The 23,981-nt window shown below is 40.3% G+C and overlaps 2 protein-coding genes and 1 long non-coding RNA gene across 4 annotated transcripts in view; 2 read left to right on the forward strand and 1 right to left on the reverse strand.

Moving 5' to 3' along the window:
• Positions 1-428: 428 nt before the first annotated feature.
• On the forward strand, positions 429-4,625 carry LOC115578952 (trypsin-like). Its single transcript, XM_030412347.1, has 5 exons — positions 429-499; positions 654-807; positions 2,448-2,701; positions 2,946-3,082; positions 4,290-4,625. Exons 1-5 carry the CDS (start codon positions 460-462, stop codon positions 4,437-4,439), a joined length of 735 nt encoding a protein of 244 aa, XP_030268207.1. The 5' UTR covers positions 429-459; the 3' UTR covers positions 4,440-4,625.
• Positions 4,492-9,293, reverse strand: LOC115578954 (40S ribosomal protein S19). Its single transcript, XM_030412348.1, has 6 exons — positions 9,142-9,293; positions 8,855-8,925; positions 6,899-6,999; positions 5,810-5,993; positions 5,653-5,707; positions 4,492-5,026 (listed from the first exon to the last, which is right to left on the reverse strand). Exons 2-6 carry the CDS (start codon positions 8,923-8,925, stop codon positions 4,979-4,981), a joined length of 459 nt encoding a protein of 152 aa, XP_030268208.1. The 5' UTR covers positions 9,142-9,293; the 3' UTR covers positions 4,492-4,978.
• LOC115578955 (uncharacterized) overlaps positions 8,656-23,981 on the forward strand; it is a 32,620-nt gene continuing 17,294 nt past the window's right edge. For both annotated transcript variants that reach the window (XR_003983570.1, XR_003983569.1), the window contains exons 1-4: positions 8,656-8,954; positions 9,616-9,697; positions 11,693-11,753; positions 16,279-16,327. This is a non-coding gene — a long non-coding RNA (uncharacterized LOC115578955). The remainder of the gene's footprint in view (positions 8,955-9,615; positions 9,698-11,692; positions 11,754-16,278; positions 16,328-23,981) is intronic.

Here is a 23,981-nt window from a genome sequence, read left to right on the forward strand (position 1 = left end):
TATCGTATGTTACCTGCTGAGTTGAGACCGGTGACACCTGCAAACTGTGAACTTCTATCAGGCACAGTTAAAATAAATTAATACACATTGTCATGTGAACTGGACTAATCCTCTACTGAGTAAGATGTTGAAAAAACAATATTCATCCTGACAAACGTACAAGTGTTTCTACCTGATTTCCAATCAAATCTTTAATATGAAATCTTCCTTTGCACATCAGACTTTACTGGGCTGACATTACGTAATTGCTGATTACGTAAGTGTCAAACCAGGAGCACAGTTGAAGTCCCTGAAGTGGCCTGGCAATTTTATACCTTAGTTTGGCATCTCTCAAGGTCTTTCTGTTGGCCTTCAGCCATGTGGTTCATTCCCAGAACAAGGTGTTAAACTGGAGGGCTGATACAGGTGTATATAAAGAATCCCCAGTGTGGATTTTCTCACATCAAGAGGAAACTCACCATGAAGGCCCTGATATTCCTGACTCTGCTTGGCGCAGCATGTAAGGGACCAACCAAACTCCATTTTTATCTCCTGCTTTGATTAAATAACTTTAAATTACTTTTAGGCCCTTGCCTAAGGACCTTATGCACTTTGCAATGGTGACGTAATCTAGATTTTCCTTATGCCATATTATACCTCACATGGTGTTTCAGTTGCTGCAGCTGAAGACGAGAAGGTTGTCGGAGGGTACGAGTGTCCTGGACACTCCGTTCCCTACCAGGTGTCTCTGAACGCTGGATACCACTTCTGCGGTGGATCTCTCATCTCCAGCCAGTGGGTGCTGTCTGCTGCTCACTGCCACATGTCGTAAGTACAGGACGTCACAATGTGAAAGGCTGCTTTTTGCCCAAACTTCCTTTACAACCAGCTAAATTGTGTTAAAGGATTCAACTTGATTGCACATGGAATTTTATGACAACAAAGCGAGTAAAGCAAAGGATCAATAGTTATGGATTTAAAATGATCATCTGACCCCTATGAGAGCACAGCCAGACGCCTACAGTAGCTGACATACTTAAAGCAGAGGTTGAAAACAGAGTTGGCCTTGTCAAAAAGATGGAAATACCAAAAAAAAAACAAGTTTTACACCAAGGGTAATGTAAAATGAATTAGTACAACATCAGCCAATGAGTACAAGCAGATCCACACATAAACTTTGACGATTTATTCCATCTATTTGACATTTGCAGGATTGAAAATACAACAGAACAGGCAGCTTAAAATTCCCCAACTCCTCTAATGTTTGGCCATTTATCACTCACCAATAGATGTGCACCATTCCTGACGTTACTGTCGGTCAATGTATGGTATGAGAAATTCATAATAATTGATAAATAAAATAATACTTACTTGGTCTGGTATGACCAATAATGGTGGCTAGTGTTAACTAAATGGATTTATTATTTTTAAATTGAGAAATCCAATAGAATTGAAATGCAATAAATGTCCATACAGGACAAAAAGTAGAGATTACAAATAAATACAAAAGAGAGAAGAATTCGAGGTTTGTTTATTAAATGGATCAGAGCCTTAAAACCAAACAAATTACAGATATGACATCTTTTACAACAAAGGTTAAGTGCTGGCTAAAAGCAAACCAAGCTGTAGAGAATTTAAGCCTATTGCACTGACGCGTGTGTGTTGTTGTAGTGTGGCATGTGTATTTTCTTGTGTTGTGATTTTATGTAGTGACATTGAAAGCGGCATCGTTTACGTCTCACATGTAAAAGCCCAGCTACTGTAAGGACACGAGTTGAAAATTAGCAATAGCTTTAAACTCTCTGTGCAGCACGTCAGTTACTATCAGTTACAGTTATTATCTGTATTTGAACTATAATAAACTGCATTGTACCCATTAAATAAAAAATCCGAATCCAAATAAATAAATAAATAAAAAAAACGACATAAAAAAACAGCCAGGCATAGATTTTAGGGTGAACTGTTTCGTAGTTACTTGTAAGTTTATAAAACTTTGTTCTACTAATTTGAGGGATTCAAGTCACGATTTTAGATTTAGGTAGAAAGGTTAGGATGACATTTAAAAAATGTTATTAGAAATATTAGAAAAAATTAGAGAGAGAGAGAGAGAGAGAGACAGAGAGAAGGAGGTTTCTCGAGAATTTCTAGTTATTTAAGTAAAAAAATAAGCAAGAGATTGTTTCCATAACATGTTTACGAAAGCGACGCGACATAACATCTGTAAACTCAGCAGTAAGGCATTAGACCTATTTAATGTAACATTTTGAATGTACGTCCTTGTTTGCTTGCTAATCGTTTGTTCTTTGTTATGATGTCACTGAGAAAGCTCGGGGACGAGTTGAGCTACTATATGTGCGGTCTGTTAGCGTAATTGTGCTTGTGGCCTTACTTTAATCAAAAATGATGAATTGGATGATGCAGAAATGTTTTTTGAGTGAAACCGGACTTAACTTTAATCCCTGCGACAGTCGCATCCAGGTCCGCCTTGGCGAGCACAACATCGCTGTGAACGAGGGCACCGAGCAGTGGATTGATGCCTCCAGGATGATCATGCACCCGTATTACAACAGCTACAACCTGGACAACGACATCATGCTGATCAAATTGAGTTACCCCGCCACCCTCAACAGCTACGTCCAGACCATTTCCCTGCCCTATCGCTGCCCCGTGGCTGACGAGAACTGCATGGTGTCAGGGTGGGGAAACACGATCACCAATGGCAGTAAGTTGAGTCTGACAGCCGAGAGAGAAAGTTAGGGAAAAGAGAGGCAATATTATCAAGTGTGGCCTCAATAATCATAGAGGATGACTCCTGCAGCACTGAGTCATTCGAAGAAGACAGAAAAGAAAACGGCAATTCCTACATAATATTGCTTTAAACCACATCATTCCCACGTTATTCCGAGTAAATACATTTACATAATGTTATAGGTCCTAGAACTGAGACTTGTCTTCCTGCTCCCCAGACAACTACCCTGACAGGCTGCAGTGCCTGTGGCAGCCCATCATCGACGACAGGATCTGCATGAACGCCTACCCCGGCATGCTCACCGCCAACATGGTTTGCTCCGGATTCATGCAAGGAGGTGCCAGCAGCTGCCAAGTGAGTTGGACTGAACCATGCTGAACACACACAGGGAGTCGGGTGGTCGCAGCACAAAGAGTGTGTGACTCAGTGGCGCTGAGCACACAAAAGTAGACCGCCCAGCGCTTATTTTTCACCGAACACTGAGTATTATACGATTCGCATATCCGCTCTGATACCCTTTAATTAAAAACAGAGGCACGCATTTTCACAGTGTCCCCACTTTTTAAATTACCACTACGCCACACTGCTGTGACTGCAGGAAGATGATGAAACACTGATGCAAGAGACGAGCTAACCCTCTCAACGTGTTTCCTCTTCTGTCTTTTTTTTTTTATGTTAGAAGATTTAAATGGCGCTTAAAGATGAAACAAAGGGTCTGGTGTAATACAGTGGGGGGCTGTTAAATGTGTAATGCTAAAATGATTGAACACAATATTGAATAGTGGAGATTCCCCAACTCACAACCACCAACCAATATACATTATGTAGCACATTTCTGTCAACATAATGGTTTAAACTTAACGCAAAGGAGGTATTATTTATGAGTTATATGATGAATATCATGACACAATAAAAACGTGTCATCCAATTCAGGTTTGTCCATAACTTTACCTGAATAACTCCTGCCAGCTATCACTTAAATATCTTCGGGTGAAATAGGTCATTGTGGGCAGTGTCCCGGCACAATACGCAGGACTGCTTTATTGCAAAATTGAGATTCTTTTTGATAGCATTAACAGCAATGATAAGAAAACACATTTATCCTCATTCAGGAGTAACTTAAAGGGGAATTCCAGTATTTTTTAAACCTGGGTCGTAATGTTTGCATTTTGTGTTGTGTAAATGATCGTACTTACCAAATGGAAAGGGCCAAGTAGATCGCCTCTGCTGGCAGCCGCGACATGGCCCCGATGGCTGTCATGTGATTTAATCCTTTAGGGCAACTGCGACCTAGAGGAACTGCCTGCGAGAATTTATTTCCAATGTCGCGTATTTATTCCTGAAAGAGATCCACAAAACGAATGGCTTATATCTGTCCTTCCATAATGTTGTCAGACACTTAAGAGTAACAACCTCCGCCTGGAGTTAATTATACTCTTTAACGCAAACATTTATGGAAAGGTGCGACTATCTGACACTTTAGTTTGAGTGTGATTGCTCACCGTGATGACAAAAAAGTGCCATGACATACGTAACATAACCCTTCTGCTTGTGTCTGCAGGGAGACTCCGGTGGTCCTCTGGTGTGTAACGGTCAGCTGCAGGGAGTCGTGTCCTGGGGGTATCAGTGTGCCATGCCGGGACACCCCAGCGTCTACGCCCGTGTGTGCCAATACAACAACTGGATCAGCAGCGTCATGAGCAGCAATTAAATACACACAGTCACCCATACATTCATACACGCGAGCTGACACTGACACAACATACTCACGTGCTCGTTTATTTAGAACGGCTTTTGCATCATTGTGTCATTCGCATACATCTCATAAATAACGTGTTCAGGCATAACATTCTGTAAAGACAAAACACTGGACGAATAAATAAAAATATACATTTAGCATCCATTGCATTTGTGTTGTTTTTCTACGTAGAGTTTCACAGTTGTTGGCGAAACAATATTAACATGCTCCTGCTTGGTAATACTGTGTTCTCAGTGTTTCTGTCTCACAAGGCCACTTTTGTCTCAACATTCAGTATTAACACAAAAACTCAAATCTCAACCTGTTGCAAAGCATCCACGTACAATATTTATCTTGTACTTAGTGTGCTATAGATACATGCATCTCTATGAAATGCCTTTTGTACTTGGCTACTGCTGGCACTGGCGTGATATGGGAGACAAGCAAACTCAAGTAAATAAGCAGGAAGGCATTTCTGCATTTCACTTGTCTGGATTCTTTGCATGCATTCCTCAGATGGCGCTCTGTAAACTTCGCTGTTTCTTGTTTGCCGAGGCAACCTAAACATACAAAGGAAGAGACAGAGAGAGCAGAGGGGGATAGTCACGCGGCTTTATCAAACAGGGAAGCATGAGCGGGGCTCGTAAAAATGATTCAGGGATGGAATGCCAAGAAATAGCTAACCTAGCTCCTTGAATGCAAACATTACAGCATGGTTTTAGTTTAATCATTACATATGCAGCAATAAGCAACAGAGAACACCAGAGGGAGCAGCTTCTAGGCCACAGATTTGTGGAATGAACATGGATGAAAAGCTGCTCAGTAAGGTGTTTTGGATATCATGAAAGACAATATCCTTTCATTTCAACGCCATGACGATTCTTTGAAGAGTAATTTAATAGTATATCCTTTTAAAATTCTGATCAATCCATATCAATTCCAGGCTTTAAGTATTAACTTATTATTAGCGACCCACTTCCTATTTAAGCACCAACCATCTCCTGGTAAAAATACAGGCACAGATAATATAGTTGGTTGATTAGATAGATGCAGATCATCTGTGTTACAGCTCTGCCCTAAAACGCTAGTCTGCACAAGGTATGATGTATTTCTGACTCATCTCGACTCGAAATCCATAAAACATTCATATTATATGTACCGAAGCTACGGGAAAAATAATACCCACCTGTCCAGCGATCCTATCCAGATCTCTCTGGCCCTGAGGGGTAAGTCTCCGTCCACTGTAAGCGCATGTAAAAAAAATAAAAACAGATGTAAAACACTTTTTCAAATCACCACAACATAACGTAGTCTTTACCACAGTGTCTCTCTCTTTCCCTCACCCATTTGGATCTTTCTCCACCATCTTGAGGCCCTCCAGAGCCTGGAGGACCTTCCTCGCCACATTCCTGGAGCCCACGCTGAAGTGGGCGGGGCATACGCCGTTCCTCTGACGCCCCCCATAGACCTTAATCATGGAGCCCACCCCGACACCTCCTCGCAGGTACAGGTGACGCGCCGTAGATGCTGTTGAGACATACAAAGGGTGTACCATATATGTCGCAATCTACCCTTGTCGAATCTTCTGAAACTTGACTTGTTCACCCGAAAGACATGAAGTCAAACATGCCAGCTTATCAAATGTGTGACGATTTTCATCCGCAGGGTCTTAATGCTATTGTTATCGTCAATACCCCGAGCAGATAACATACACAGCAGCCGAGACAAGTTTGTGTGCTTTCACTGTATATATTGAATCAGTTTCGGAAAAAATCTACTCACGATAGGACTGGCCGATAGTGGTTTTTGTTTAATCATATATCACATGGATTCTTTAAGAGAGGGTCCAGAGACCAGCAGGAGTGCATAAGGAGACACCGGATGTTCAGGAAAATACATATAATTTAGTTTTTTCTTCTTTGTATTGAGTAGAGAGTCAACAGATACATGTCATGCATGCCATTAAATCAGTCAACAAATGTAAGTGGACTTTAACATAATAATATTTTTTCGTAACAACCAGCATGATCAAGAAGCATCTGATGGGACAATAAATCATTTTAAAAGATCTATGTGGGTTCTTCGACATGTAAAGGTTTCAGAACCAGTGAAATATCCTTCACTTTTATTTACACAAAGGAAACGGTAACTTTTGCTTTTGTAATATTTTCATTTAATTCATTTGGATGGTTTAAGGTGCTTATAAAGCTGTACAACTGCTCAATGAATGGTTTATAAAGCATACAAACTAAAGCTTCACTATAAATGTATCATTTATGAATGATGGATATAACAAAATGTAACAAGTAAAATACGTAAAAGAATAACCAATTATTAAAATGAAACTCTTGGTAACAAATCCGTTAATTGGCTGATCATTTGAGCTGCTGCAGATGGATTGATGTACGGGAAACACTTCCAGTGTCACCAACCTGCTCTGGTGTAAAACCAGTTGTCATCACAGGGAGCCAGCTCCTTATGCCTGGCAAGCTTCACGGTGTCGACCCATTCTGGGACTTTCAGCTTGCCAGACCTGAAAAAATCAATTATCAGTTGATGTGAGGAATCAACTGAGTGGACTGTTTGCTCAAACAACATAAGGTGCAGATAATGGGATTATTTAGCGTATGATGCAATACTCGCATGAACACAGCAACAGGGAGAGACCTTTGTTCCACTTGCCGCAGACACTTCCCCATGCATTCACTTCTTGTTTAAGTCGCACTAGACATGAGTGTCTTCCTCCTCCTCCTCCTCTTACACTGTCTATATGCTGTCTACAGATGATGACCAGTGAGGTTGTCGTCTGCTGTCTTGTCTGCAGGCAGGTCACCCTCACAGTGTCTGAGTGTCTGTGACATTCGAGAGGCTCCGAAGGAAACTGCAGCGCCGAGTTTCAGTTCTGCCTCAACATCCAGGCTGTCTCTCAGGCTGTTACTGCGATTTCTCACCTATACTGTAGCCCACATACAATATTTATACCCACATTAGCTATGGCGCTTCTTTTAATCCCTTTCACACTTCTATCTGCAGACCCAAGGAGCTTTACATTCCCTCAGGTGTGATTTCTATATTTGAGCTTTTTCACTGCGTATTCCTGTCAAATCAATTTGTTTATGGCTATTTTGATTCAGTATATTCTATAGATGCTATTCATGTTGGTGTCTATACAAATTATTACCTTTGAATTTTGTTTTGTTATGCTTCGCTTTAAGTAGAAAATAAAAAGTGTATCTGTAATCTGTATTATGCATATGTTCCTGTATTTATGCTGCTTTGATGCTCAATCCCCCAAAGTACGATTAATAAATTTAACCTATAGCCATTTGAAACAGGCCCCCAGAAATAAACCCAAGCACAGGGCTATCACCTAAAAAACACTGATTCAGATCATCAGAAAAACTGCTAAATATCCATATACAGCATATACATCCATGTAATGTACCGTATGTACAGTATAATTGACTTTTATTTGTATTTTTTAATTTAAGTACATTTAATATTAAAATTGAGTCTCCTTAAGTATACAATAGCTTTGGAGCTGCGATTTTCCCAAGAGGGATTATTTTAATGTCCTTGAAAGTTTAGTATGTGATAATCATTGCACTTACATAAAAAAAACATTTTTATTACTCCCAAATGTATAATTTTTTGTAAAATTAACAATGCATTCACACTTTTCACCGGCTGTAATGTTACATGCAGTGGTTTTATTTCATCAGTACATATCTGTGGTGTGTTGATGTCAAGGTTTTCCATCTGTCTGACGCCCACTGAGCCTGCTTTTCATCTGGTTCTGGATATCTGTAAATTACAGCTCGCCGTGGTTTGGTTTGTTGCATGCAGGTGACCTCATCCTATTCTGTGTGCCTGGACAAAATATTAACCTTAGTTCCTTCGCTCAATACAGATATATTTCACAATACAGGGCGCAAATGCTGAAATTTAGCTGTGAAGGCGAAACTTCAAAAACAAGTTTTGACAATACTTTTTTGAGTAAAATCCATGACATTAACTCAGAGGCTCTGGGTGAGTGGGCATGGAATGACCCTGTTACCAAATTGATATTTTAGCATGCTATCTTCACTTTACTCTATCATGACACTTATTAACACTGTAATTTATTTCAGCTCTACAGTGCATTTCTGAAGAGCCCTTCTTTTTTATTTTAGGCATTAGAAAATGATATTGTTTTATTTCAAAGACACTTCAGGAAAATCCCCTTTAATTGAAATAAATAGTAGAACGAGGTATCATCCTCTGACATTAAGCTCAGTTGTCAATGAGCCATTGACCTTCAGTGACATTCCCCATCAGCCTGCGATTGATTGACAGCTGGATATCAGCCAGTCGTCAAGTGAAGGCTGCTGCTTTTCGGCTTTACTTACTTTTTGAGGAAAGCAGACAGAGCCCTAACAAACTCCTGCTGGTTGACATCTTTCACCGTGACACTGGGCATCTAAAAAAAAGCAAAGTGGAGACACAAAGGTGAGCTTAAAATGGACTGAACTTAAACAAGTCACAGCGAGGCTCGGGCAGCCGTTAGAACTTGACATCTTTGCTAACGTTAGCAAGCTACCAGCTAGCTTAAGTGACTGGTGACGGTTAGCTGTTAACTGATGGCACGCATGAAATTACCCGCTCTCAGTTTATCCATTAATGACGGATAGCTTACGTTTTATACACAACAAAAAGCTGTCAGCCTGGTGGTGAGACGTGGGATGGAGTTTAGCCCCAGTTTGGCCGGTGGTAGCCAATGCGGCGAGGCTGTTAAATGGAGGATGCCGAGGAGGGAGGCAAGGGCGGGGAGGAGGAGGAGGAGGGGGACAGACTGCCCTCATTGGGAAAGGATGGTACCGTAGCCTGAATTAACCTCGCCTGCAGCTTCAAATCACTGCTTAACTCCACTGTCAAACCAAGCCAAGCCACATACAAATGATAATTTTCTCCATCACACAACATGCTTCATTTGAGCATCAAACTGATGGTTAAACAATGTCAAAAACGAGCTTTGTCACTGTGATGCTGCTGCTGTTGCTGTTGCTGCTGCTGCTGGGTGTGTGTGAGCTATTCCCGCTGGATCCCGGCAGAGGGTGGTGCTGTGGCACCTTTTTCACATCTCTGGCCCATTTCTCTGTTCTGTCGTCAGACCCAAAGGCTTCTCAAGAAGTGTGCTGCAGTCAGCAGGCGAGGGAAAGGCATCTCGCTGAGGAAGACATCACCAGTGCAGAGTTAGTAACGCCTTTCTTTTCTCTACCAGACAGAAGCATTTGCAGCCTGCACCCACAATCTATAATCACAGTTTCTTCTCTTTTATCATGTGTTTGCATCCATGTTTTGTATGCATCGTATAAGCTACTAGATGTCTGAATTTCCCTCAGGATCAATAAAGTATCTATCTATCTATCTATCTATCTATCTATCTATCTATCTATCTATCTATCTATCTATCAGTCAACATGTGAAGTCTACCCTGCTTCTAGACTGATAGAGGGGTTGTGTAAAATAAGCTTACGGCCATGAAGAAAAATCAGAAAATACAGTCAGTTTTATAAGGATGACCATGAGATAACGGTCCTTGTTGCAGTGGTATGTACTATTCCATCTTTTCTGATTCAGAGTAGAGTCCGCAGCTTTACTTGCCAAGGTGAACGCTGCCCTTGGAAAAACAAAGTATGTAGAATGCAAAGTATGCAGTGTCTGCCTTCTGAATAAAACCTGGCACAAACGTAGGTGTGTCTGAAAACAGCATACAGAAAAAAATCATCCGCGCCAGTGTGACAATTTTTCTATCACTTTTGGTGCTTGACCTCCCATTACCTGCCTTCCTTCTCCTCCTCCGTTCTCACCTCTTTGCCGTGACCCCTAATATCATATTAGTAAAAGTAGATACATTTTCTCAAATCTGTTTTCATGCTACTCTTAAAGGGATATTCCAGTCTAAGTTTAATCCATGGTCTAAATCACTGTGAAACTGTGTTAGACTCCCTCTCGAGAGATCAAGTTAGCAGACCGCTAACTTGTACTGTTGCTGAAGTTTGGTGCTGTTCTGAGCATTATTTGTGGCTTTTTGGTGGTGGTTTATATTTGGATCCATTTACTGCAGTGTATTGTTGTCGTGCGGTTGTTTCTGAGGTTGATAAAACTCTGTAAATTAGTGGTCTGCTAACTTGATCTCTCAAGAGGGAGTCTAACACAGTTTCACGCTGTGTTAGACCATGGATTAAATTTACACCAGAATATCCCTTTAACTACCTGTGACAATGTCTAACCTGTGAACAGAAGGTTTTTTTTAATCAGTTTTTTTTTTTTGTTATTTTTTACACAAGCTGTAATTTAAAAAACCTTTCAAGTATACAATATTTGAGTAAGCAGCTCCATTTCCAAAGGCACAACATCGCCTGTCTTGCACCTTAGGTAAAAGCAAAGAAGAGCTGCTTATTAATTCAGTAAATGATGAAAAGAAAATGATGGCAAAATTCCAGGTACTAGATCAAATATCAAATGAATGGAGTACAAAATATAAAGTGTAATATTTGCTTCTGTATGTGGAGTCAGTATGAAGTATATAGTAGCAGAAAATGGAAATACTCAATACAGCTTGCTCGATCTCCTGTGGATGAACTAATAAACTGATTACCTGTTTTCTCAGGATAAAAAAACCCAACAACAATCAGAGCCAAGTCTCTGATGTGTGCATGTCATGACTGTAAGATAAAGTAAGATAATATATACCGTTATTGATCATCAAGTTCAAAATAAATGTGACAAAGATGTGTTTAAAACTGAAATGAATCAATTAATTGATTAATAAGTAGAAAATACAATCCATACATTGTGTTACTTGTGTAATTATTTTATCAAACATCTGCTTGCATCAGCTTGATCTGAGGATTTACTGCTCTTCCCTGTCTCCTTCCCTTGTAAGTGAAATCCCTTAGGGTTTTTGCTCATCATTTCAAAAAAGTAAGCAGATTGAAGACGTCACGTTTTTGGCTCTGGTAGCTTGAGATAAGACTTTTTCATTAGTTGTGACATGTTTTGAGTGAACAAAAATGAAGAAAATAATAGTGGGATTAATTAACCAATCATTCCTTGGAGCAGTAATTATTTTGTATTTTTTGTGTCTTGTGTAATTTGAGACTGGGTACTGACAAAAATCCTGCCATTTTAATTATTTCTTTCCTTGACCCCAAAAAGTCATGTATTTCTTTTCTCGTATGTAGGCTAACATCATACATGGATTACCACCAGTGTGCAGCGTGAAGCACTGAATCTAAAGCCCAGGTAAGATGAATGTGTGTTTACAAATGTGCATATGCACGTGCATGAGCACACACACACACACTCACACACGCACACACACACACACACACACACACAGCAGCCCTGTGCTCTCTGTGTCTGCCTGTCTAAGCTTCTTCCCCTCCCCCCCTCTCAACATCTCTCTCCCCTTTTTTGTCCCCCTCGCCCTCTCCTTTTCCCTCCTGCTCGCTCTCTCCTGCCTGCTAGCACTATTTCAAGCCTCTGCCTCGGAGAGAGAGAGAGAGAGCGAGAGAGGCAGAGACACACAGATGCGCAGTTAGAGAGAGAGAGAGAGAGAGAGAGAGAGAGAGAGAGAGAGAGAGAGGGGAGGGGAAAGCAGACAGGATTTAGAGTTCAAGTGCACGTGCAGAAAATAGGCTGAATAGAGGAGAGTCAGAGCAGAAAGGAAACCAGGAAAAGGAACGGCAGGGGCGGGAGACAAAGCACACAGTAGCTCTTTCTCTTCTCCTTTCTTCCTCTCTATTTTCTCCTAACAGAAAGAGAAGGTATTAGCCCCAGAACAGTGGGGTGAAAAGAAAAGAAAAGCACAAAATTCAAATACCGTGAGTGTAAAAAGAAAAAAAAAATGTATTCCTATTCCTACCCCCTCCTCTTTCCTCTCCCCGCCGACACACTCCTCCTCTATCCCTCCCTCTTCGATATTTCACCATGAACCCCCAGTCTCTCTCTCTCTTTCTCTCTCTGTCTCTCTCTCTCTCTTCTCTCTGGCTCTCCTTTCTCTCCCCTCCCACCTCTTCACACACACACATGCACACACCCCGGAGTCCTTCCCACTCCTTCCCCTCACGCGCGCCTACTTTCACTGGAGACCGACCGCAACAAGCTCGTCTTTTTTCCTGTCTTTTTCTTTTCCTTGCCAGTCTTTGCTTTTGGTCGTGCCCTCATGTACGGAGGCACCAACACGCAGACGCTTCACCCCTACTATGCGTGGCGCCCCTGAAAAATGCAGGCCGTGGATTGTCCCTGCGTTAGACTGAATGCCACAAACCGCCTGTCCTTTCCTGAACAGTTTTTTTCTATTCTTCTGCAGTGTTTTTTTTTTTTTTTACCAAGTCAGAAGTCGACATCTGTTTAGAAACCCTTTTTAGATTATCTTATCTGTATTCCGAAGTGGGAGCCTGTAGGGTAGAAGGAAAAGGAAAAGAGTGTCAGATGAATGGACACAAGAAGGGGACAGAGGCAAAGAATGAGGGAAAAATGGAGAGCATGGTCTGCGGTAGAAAGACAGCGAAAGAGAGAGAGAGAGAGAGAGAGGTAGGAGAAAGAGTACCGGCACTGGCAAGAAAAACAGGAGGGGGAAGAGTGGAGAAGGGGGACCAGGAGGGGATAGACTTAGGAAGGAGGGACGGCTGGATAGGAATTGACAAAATCGCGGGAAAAAGGAGAAAAAACAAAACTCCAGAATGAGAAGAAACCAGACTTCTCTTCTAACTCAGTCACGCAGTCTCTGTTCGCCTCTGATTTTGTTTTTTTGACATGATTTTTCATCACTTCTCGGGTCACCCTCTCTTTCATCTGTGAGTATACTGTATGTACATGTCCTTTTCCTTTTCCATACATGCTTCCTCTCTGCCTGCCCTTCTTCTGTAGAGCATGCTCCTCTCCCCCGCCTTCACTTCATTTTTTTTAACTCTCTTCTCTTTTTTCCCCTTGTTTGAAAAATGTGTTCCCTAGGTTGCTAATCCCCCCATCCTGTTCGTCTATCCTATCTCGCGCTCCACCTCTCTCCCTCTTTCACTGTCTTTCTCTCTGTCCTCCTTCAGCTCCTCTTTATCGTGGGTTATCGCTGCTCTCTTTGCCTCTCCTTGAAGGATTACCTCTGCTCACATTTAGATGAGGGCTTTGGAAAGGGATCACTGAGTGCACCCAGTTTTAGGGGGCCCATGCATGGGAGGCTAGCACATGAAGGAGTGCAGGGTGTGTGCATTTGTGTATCTATCTGTATTAGTCATGTGTGTTTCTGTGCGTGTGTGTGTGTGAGTGTGTGTGTGTGTGTGTGTGTTAGCATGTCGGGGTGCGATTAAGAGTTAACAGAACCGGCAGTGGCGAATGGTCTCTCCAGCTTACGCATGCGCGGATTTGCACAATCACTTTTAACGTTTCATATTCGAGAAACAATTGTGCGATCTTGTTAGTGTACGTATTAAGATGGAGCGTTAGAACCGGGGCGAAACGAAGAAGGTGAAAATACTGTAAGTACTGCAGGATTTCTTCTTCTTCGTCTCTCATTGCATATTTCACTCCTCCCATGCTTCTCCCCCTTTTTCTATCCCATCTTCCATCCGTTCATCCGGGTATCCCCAATCTATCTGTTGCCTGTAAAGACAAAAAAAAAACCCTTGGTCCATGATGCGGTTCTGTATAAACTAAAAGATAAGGTTGGATTCATTTCCCGAAGTCAGTTTCGACAACTTTTTCTCAATTTTATAACCTGCGCATTTGAGCAAGATTACTTTCATCTGATGTGTGAACTCTCAGGTAAAAATGGAGCACATTACTGCATATCTGTGAGCTAAAGACGTCGACAGTGGCATATTATGTGAATGCGTTGTTGTACTGTAAGTACTAATGCAAGGTATAGGATATATAACACAAGTCTGATATCATCCATTTGCAGTCCAACCGCTGCAATCTCCGTTGACTATACCTTCTCCTACCACAGTATCAGCTTCAGATATCTCCTGGCATTTCTTTCCTTTCCCTTTTCGCCTCTCTTGTGTTTTATATCTGCCTGCTCTGTGTTTTATTTACATAGCCTCCTGTTATCTCTGCCCACATTTACTCCAACACTCCGCACAGTTGTTATCTTTATCCAAGATTGTCCGCTGGTATCGTTCCGAGGCGAGTGCGTTTGTGTGTGTTAGGCAGAGGTTTTTATTGGTGTGTGAGTGTGTTTTACCCAAAACGATAAGTGCCGTAAAACATTTTGATTGTTTGTGGGAATTTGTGTCCTTACTGTTTGGTTTAAAATCTAGTTTACCATCTGTTTGTCAATGTGAGGACACAGTGCAGACATGAAAAATGACACACTGTAGATAAAAAAATCAGTATTAAAATCTATAGTTGAGGTGTTTAGATAACTGGCCTAGTTCTCTAGGGATGTTTCATGTCTAAATGTGAGCTAAATTAATTAATATGCAATAATTTGATTAAAACATAATGATATGACATTTATGGGCAGACAGCATCACTGCATTCTGCGATAAGCAAAAGGGGGAAGGACGCTTTTGTTTAGTGCAGCTCGACCTTTCCCTGACCTCCACTGTAGCTTTTAAGAAAATGAAGGCAAAAGTCTTTGATGTCGAAAATCTAGTCTGCAATATTCAGTCAAAGACACAAGAAGGTTAGAAGAGATAAATCCCCCTCCAAGGGCCGCAAACTCACTCATATTTTTTTCAAATTTGACTTTTACGTTACCTAGCACCTTTGATTCCGCTCCCAAGGGGATTTGATGGTAATGCCAGTGTGGTGGGACCTCCAGGTTATGAAATATTACTCAGACAGACCTGGTGTTATGTAATCTTACATAACTGAGGCGGCAGCTCAGCAGGGTCGTGATCAGGGGCTCTGGAGGAGAAGCTATATGGGTCTGCTTATGGTATGAACTCACTGGCAGGGTCAACACACTCTGGGCCTTAAAGGGGAAGAGGCCCCGGCTACATAAAGATACTGCAGGATCAACACATATGGACTTAAGTGCCTGACGCCTAAAGGCTGAGGAAATAGAATAATCTCCCCTATTGTATGAGCAGTTTGCTGCAGGCTGTTTGTCTCGTTTGCAAATTGAATCTACATTTCTGAATAATTTGACAAAACTTATGAAAGCTAAAGAGAAACTTTAAATCATTAATCTCTGATTGAATTTAACCTCTAGTCTAATAATGTTTGTTTAAAAATATGAAGCCAAAACTAGCGTGCTGAATATATTCATAACATCACACTGTAGGATACATGTACTCAAAGTACTGCAGTCCTGTGCCATGACCTGCTATTCTCTCCCAGCTCTCTGTGAATCCTGTGTGCTCCTCATTCATAATTGATGACATTCAACCGCAGCATACATTAATGGATCGAACAGACCTCAGGAATTCCCATGCCAGCTGCCATTGTGCGTGTAGCAGGTTTGAATTTGTGCTGCTGAATTTGTGTTTTCCCAGCAGGAAACTGACAAACTGACTAGTGCCAGTACAACATCCTAACAGGCCTGGTGTGAAATACAAATAGTACAATGAAAATGCCTGCAAGAGGAGAGTGTTGGATAAAAAAGGGATTATAGACGTAGGGCCAAACATAATCATATTATGTTTATACTATCGACTGAATTAATTAAAGTGAACAATGGGGCTGGATTTTATCTAAACAGTCAAATTCAAGAAATCCTGAATTAGTTAATGAATCATACTAAATAAATCGTGTTTTACAGAATACCTACAATTCTCTAAGTTATTATAATGTAAATAATGTGAATGTACATCTGTTTTTTCAGATTGAGCCTCTGAGACAGTCTGAAGTTTTTCATTGAAGATTTTTATCAGGTAAGGAAATATTTCCTGTACATTTATTTAATTCAAAGGTCAAGAATGAGCAACAGATCCTGTAATTTATTTTTACAACAAAGAATGGAGTCTATATATAGTTTTTTTTTTTTTTAAAACAAAGTGCTTTACTGACCAGACTTTCGCTTAATGCCACTCAGCAGTCAGGAACACTTGGTCAGCCATTTTAGTCTGTGACCCGATCGAAACGTCGATGCACCATCAGAATAATTGAATTACTCTTCCCTGAGTCATTCTGTCGTGATTAACCTCACAGATATGCGCTAACTGTGTGCCTGCGTGAGAGCAGCAAGCACACAATCTTGCATTTTGCTGGCGCGCCTGTTTGCGTCAGTTTAGTGTAACACTGTTGGCTGTGACTTATCTGAGTAAGCAACAAGTGGAAGGGTCATCTGTTGGTCATGTCCCGATTATCAGATGTTGTTGAAAAGTGGGTGAGTCGGGGTATAAAGAGCGGCCTGTGGTCTAGCCTTGAAGCTAGCTTTGGAGATGCCTCACATTACATTTTTGTCTTTGTGCTGATGTCACCCCCATGCCCCCGGTCCAGCAGCAGGAGAATAAGACCTACATTCTGCCTTTGCGACACAATAGAGCCCTTCTTGCCCTGATATTTTCACAATGTGTTTTTGCAGGGCCCTACGCACACATATGCACACCCACACACCCACACACACATACCCACACGCACACACACACACACACACACGCGCACACACACAGACACACACACACACACACACATTCTCTGGCCGTTGATTCAGAGCTACTTGAGCTGTGCACTTTACCTGATATTTCCATTCTTGTTGAAGGTGTTTGCTCAGAGATTTGAAGCAGTTTGCTCTAACTGTCGGAAAGCGCTTTGTAAATACACCGCAGGTCATTTGTTAGATTTTCAGATATATTCACAGCACCCACTCAAAAACAGGAAATGTATAACTGCGTATTAAACGGCACAAGGTCTGTAGTATGCATTTATATTTGAAATATATTTTGTGGGTCATTGACAGAGAAGCCAGTACAGTATGGTGGCGTGGCATGGGTTAACGTCTGAGGACCGGAGGAATGTGTCGGGGTCGACAGGGAGAATTCCTCAGTCCTGCGCGACTAGGTCACTGCACTGACAAGAGTCTGCCACCTTTTTTAGCATGCGCACTGCCGCCCTGCGCTTCTTGCTCATTGCCCTCCTTTGTCTTTTCTAATTCTGCTTGCCTCTCCTGTCTTTCTCTCTCTTCTCATTTTCTATGTCTGGCTCCAAGTCTGCTCTCCTCTTCTGTTCTCTTCCTTTACATCATTTCATCTTTTGTTCTTCCTGCTGGCTCTGTCTGTCTCCATCTCCCTCATGTATCTTTTAGTTAATATATATAAATATATATTTGGTGTCCTACTTCGACTCGTGTTTTTCCCACTCTTCTTTCTGTCTTTTCTTTGTCCCTGTGCACTTTTTGCTTGTGTTTTTCGTCTTCAAATATTCATGCCTTTAGGTATTTATACTCCAAAGTCATTATTCTGTCATTGTCGTCTGGCCTATCCTTTCTCCAACACTTTCTCCTGTCCTTTTTTGTGTCGAGTCTGTCTTACTCTGTCTGTCTTTCTCGGTGGCACATCGAGTTTGGTGCTGCAGGTGCTTTCAATAGGACAAAGTGGGAGTTCAGGGATGTGAGACAAAAAAGATACACACATATACATTCTCTGCCTGCTTGTGAATATGACACTGGCATGCTTGTTATTAATGCACTGCTGTAGTATGCATACGTGCCGGGTGGTGCTGGTCATGTATGATTTATATGGTGCGTTCCCACACACAGGCCGAGGGCTTTCATGCCAGCTATCTGTATTCCTGAGTGAAGGAGTTTGCAGAGTCTCACCTCCTCATTGGCTGACAGCAGAGGTGACAGACAGAGCCCTAGGTACAGGAGTGTTTATGCTGATGGCAGATGTGGCAATTTGACACAGTCTGAACCTCGCGCACATGCTAACTGAATGGAAGCACATTTCTCTTCTTTTACCCAGATGTAGGCTGTGATGTTGGCAGCCACATCTGGAGATTCTCCTGTTCACTACATCCATATACATGTGGATTACTTGTGGAGTATCTGGCTCATATTTTGCAGGATTTATTGTTTACTTGACAGGTGTTATTGGTTTGACAAAAGTACGACATTACAACTGCAGTGAGAAATTTTAAAACAGAATTAGAAGTCTGTGATTGACATCAAACCACACCATCTTAACTGTGATTTTGTTCCTCTCTCAACTATTCTGTCATATTGAATTAATGAATGTTTAAAGTTCTGTCATTCCCATCTTGTAATTTATTTAAAAGATATTCAACATTTCAAAAGCCAACACATGCTGCAATAAAGATATTGATTATCACAAAGTTAGGGTAGAAAAGATTGGCCAATTAATCACTTGAACAGAATGAAATTAGTTGGCAGCAATCATGAGCAATTTAATGAATTATTAATCACAATAATAATACACGTAATTATATGTAACTTTATATTGAGAATATTATAAATGTAATATATTCATGTGCTTCATACAAAACAAGACATTTCACTTGAAAGTCATGATGAGTAATTCTCACTGTATTTAGACATTTTATGGACAAACATTTAAAGGAGACAGATGATTCTATTTTGAAAACGATTATTAGTTGCAGCCCTAATTAGTGTTGCAGCGACATATACCGGTTTCATGGTATACTGTGGTACAAAACCTGATTGTGTACATTTAGTTATTAAAAATAAGTTAGTGTAATTAAAAATAATGCAATATACTGTTACATAAAGTGAAACCTGCTGTAACAAAGTGAAAGCTTGTATTAAGGTATACATTTAGCGGTGAAACCAATAGCCAATCAATCTTTTATTTAGATAATTGCTGCAACTGTTTTGATGATTTTGTAATCGTCTTTTAAGTAAAAATGCAAGAAATTAACAGGTTCCAGCTTTTGAAACATGATTATTTGCTGGTTATAAAATGATCAACAAATGGATCAACAATACTCATTTAACTGTCATTGAGAAGAAGTGACTGTACCTTGTCTGTCGTGTTTTATTATTAACTGCAATGTCATGCCTTTTTTGTCCATTAAGATTAAAACTAGCCTAGGGAACTATTAAATAAGAGTTTAATTTAATGAAAGATATCAGAAGATTTCAACAAAGTGATTACTTGAACTGAAGCATGAATACGTGTGTGTACTGCACTGAAATGATTTCCGTCTCAACTATGTGTGAGCCTGAACTATTTTAGGTAGCATAAATCTCCAAATTGGATTTTGCAGAATTTGGGGATAAAACCTCTTCAATTGCATTTTCTTTAACTCTGACAACACATGTGCAAATCTGCGTGTGAGTTAGTTTGTGTGTGTGTGTGTGTGTGTTTGTCCGGCCCGCTACCAAACACCTAAAGCCTTTGCGGTTTCAGACAGTAAGGGGAGGTGAGACGTGAGTAATACCAATGACTGATGATGTCACAGACAGCATCGCGCCGCTTCAGCTGCCCTCATGACCCGGCTTTAGGATGGCGGCAGCAGCGCGCAAGCACCCGTGGGTAACACACGCCAAAGCACATTAGAGGCAGGGAGATGGAGAGAGGCAGGGATGGAGCACACAGAACACAGCTCAGGGGGACAGAGAGAGAGACAGAGAGACAAAGAGAGACAGAGAGAGAGAGACGGGGGGTGGGGGGTGGGGGGTGGGGGGGGGTGGGGGCTGTCAGATTAAAGAGTAGAGAGAGGAAGAAAAGCTGAGAGACATGGCGATGTTTGCCTCTCCATGCTTTTTTTTTTGTGAGCAGACTGTCTGGTTGGAGTTGATGTTCTACATCACTGCCTCAGGTATCTCTCATTGTCTCTATCTATCCGTCTGAAGCTCTCTCTGTCGGTTTTGGTTCTTCTAACGATAAAATTATTATACAAAATGAGTCTTTGCATGGAATGGAACAAAAGTCAGAAAACTATGAGACAAACATTTTGATAATCGATTAGTCTTGTCACTCATTTATCAGGCCAAAATGTGCCATCTTTAGCTTTTCAAATGAGGAATATTTGCTGTTCTCTTTGTGAATGTCATTTAGTTTTACATAAAACAAGCCATTTCACAATGTCATCTTGAGCTTGTGATGAACATTTTTCACCCCATTTTTCACACTATGAAACTGGAACACACTTATACGTTGTCGAAAAAATAACAGAGCTAACATTCAAGATAAACATCAGTCACAGTCCTCCACATGATATCTGTATTTTCTTTTCCTTTCTCTCATCTTTCCTTTTTCAGATACCACACGTATCCGTAGTGTCTACCTCTATCATGTTGTAGGGTCTATCTCTCCCTTTCTGTGTCCCTCTTTATCAATTTTGTATCCATGGTCACTGTCTCTCAACTTTACTCACCGTGCGAAATTGCCAAAGGTGAAAATGGTAGTGTGAGTTCAACAAGGGTGAAATGAGTGACAGTGATGTAGTTGAAGGACTGCTGAGCTCGCTGCTTTAGACATTATTCTCCACGCAAGTCTGATAGATCGACTCAGAAGGCAGCTGTCGCAGGCTGCAGCTCCTCTCCCATCCTTTGCTCCACTGGCTTCATTGGGTGCAACAGAATATGCAGTTTATGGTGATTCATGTGATGCAATGGTGGCGTTTATGTAGCACAGGAAAACATGTTAAAAGACAATACTATATGTAAGATGCTGATAGAGGAACTGTTGCTTTGAAATAGAGTGATAAGTGAGATAATATTTGCACTATCTGATGTGGGGGTGTCATGATTCTCCAACTCCACGACTCGGTTAGATTCTATTGAATTCGATTACATTTTTGATTTAATTTTTTCATTTCAGCAATGACAACTTTGCTATTGTTAGACTCAGATTTGTTATGTCCTGAAAACTGTCACATTTTCAGATTTTTCTTTAAACCGAGAGAGGTATTTTACAACAACGGCTGTACTTGATCCTGGTGGCTTTTTGAAGCTTAGTGTTGGGCAAGGTTAAATAATGCTCACCAAAAAATAAAGATTTAAGAGTTAGGAGAGTAAAATAGCACCCTTTGGGGGTTCAACAATAAACCACAAAAGATAGAAAGTCAGACTGTTACTAGGTATGGTTTCTCAAACCTGTCCAGAGTAAACCATCTTCCCAAGGAAATCAATAAAGGATCTCCGTCAATGTTATCAATTTAGTTAAGTTTATCCTCCAAGAGCAAACCCTCTTCTCAAAGAAATCAATAAAAGATCATTGAAACATCCTTGATGCTGCTAGTGTTACCTTCGTAGCAGTCACACAATGTAAATGTCTGGAAGTGCCGCTGCAGGCCACCAGTATGCTAGCTATGACATCTTAAAGTGTTTTTTTTTTTTTCTTTGGATGCTCACCAGATATGTGCATGTCAAAATTATGACACCCCAAACCTTAATAACTTAATGCACGATATTCAGTATATTGGATATAATCAACTTTTTTATCAGTGTCAGTGTAATTCTAGCTGATAAATAGAGGCAGTACTATAAAACAAAATTGCTTTCATTGACTTTCACAGCATCTCCACATTCCTATACAGTAGCGGATGTTTTTTACAGTTTCAGAGGAATACAACATGACTTTGATTTGCAATACATGTTCTAGAACAGTTCAGAGACGGAGCAATAAGTTTACCACAACAAATCTTGGAGAACATTATCTCATTATGTAAACTTGAAAATGTTTCCAGTGGTACAATACCAGTATTATAGGGGTTTCACCTGGTCATTCAGCCATCCTCATACATATTCACTGTCAACACAAAATCTCCTCCAGGGCCATATATTAAATTCTGGACAATACATTGATATAGGTTATCTCATAAACAACTGGAAAATATCATTTACAGCATAAAGTATTTTCTCTAAGGCCCCAGAGACACTGCACTCAAAGCTAACTGAGGCATTTATCATTGAAATCCATCTGAAGAGCCGAGGAACCTTGAGCTGGAAGTGGAGAGTGCCCGTTCACGAGCACTCATGTGTTTGTTTTCACCACTATCACTTCAAAGTCTCATTCAATTCCGACTCCCAAATGGCTCGTGGTTCTTTGATCTCGCTGCCGAGAGATTAGCAGATACTCAAAGCCAAGCAATGCTGTTTGCAATTTCAAAGCAAAAGAATCTCAAATATAGTTTCAGCATAGAAAATCACAGCTCTGGTTTGACATATCTCAAGAATAACTAGACACTGATGAAAAAATGTAAACCTACATAATTAGTATGAATACCACAAATATTAATGGACACTTGTAATGGTAAAACTCCAAGAGGGTGACATCACTAGCCCTGCAATCTGTCAGCTTTGTATTGCTCAGCTCAAAATAATATTCTCAACTATAGAAATATCAATCAAATCTCTGGTGATTTCTGCTTCATGGTCTAGACGAATGTAGTTGGCTAGTATATCATGTTTCAGCGGAGGACCAAACATGTGCTATTACACAGAAATTCAGCTTCAGTCGGGCATTTTAGAACAGATTGAAATGTCCAAATACAAATACAATTTTTAGGGTTTCTTGTGAGTGCAAACCAGGCTTAAACCTGAAAATTTTGAGATGAAACAATCAGTTGAATTACAGCTTTGTTAATTGATTGATTCGCATTTGTCAAGCAAAGATCCACACGTACTGTAGTTCAAGCTGTTTCATTACTGAATATCTTTGAGCTAAGAAGAGTTTTCTATATCTTTTTTTTCTTGACATGACATTTTATAAACATAAACAAAAAGATTAATGGAGAAAATAATCAACAACAATATAATTACTATTAATTGCTGTCCAACTAACATTGATAAAGATTATTAAATTATATTTGAAGCAAAACATATAATGAAAAATTGGACACGAAGTCATGCCAGTCTCAACGTGTTAGGTCCCTGCAGGTTTGGCTGTAAATGTCAAGCTCCATCTGGGAGTTAAAGTTGAAAGGTCATAATTAAATCCTCGGCAGCCTGAAATTTTTAATCTCATCATGCTTTGTGAAAAGGACGTGCTTTTTAGCCATGGAATAGAATCGAAATGGTCAAAGTTCACTGTGAGTACAGCTGCTGTTTGTCATCTTCAGATTATAGTTATAATTTAAGATAAAATGAACCTAATAAAACTTCAGGAAAAATGTTGATGATGGTTGATTGTTATCAACTACACTGGCATTACAAGGATTACATATATTTAAAGAATGATACAAAGGAACAACATGATAAAAAGTTATAAACAACAGTTACATTTTGTTATTCAGGCATCAATTTTACAGCAACTTTAACCCTTTAAAGCGTGAATTATTAAATCACGAAGTAATCATGCTTTTCAATGCTTGTTTTTATCTCAAACAAACCATCCACTCCAGTAGACGTTTCGCACCAAAATATATATTCTGCCTATTTGGGCCTCTATTGTGATAAAAAGGTCCTATATTTAGATCAAACCTGAAGACTTTTTAATATTGCTGTTATATTTAATAAAACTATTCAAGAGTAGATGACCTCAGAATTTTGAATAAAACATGGGGAAATTTAAATAGTCAGGACAGATAAAATGTACAAGAAAAATCGGGATAAAAGTAATCATCTTTTTTGGTTGAATTTCTTTTCTTTTTCTTTACCTG

This window comes from Sparus aurata, chromosome 3 (genome assembly GCF_900880675.1).
Source record: "Sparus aurata chromosome 3, fSpaAur1.1, whole genome shotgun sequence".
Lineage (NCBI taxonomy): Eukaryota > Metazoa > Chordata > Actinopteri > Spariformes > Sparidae > Sparus > Sparus aurata.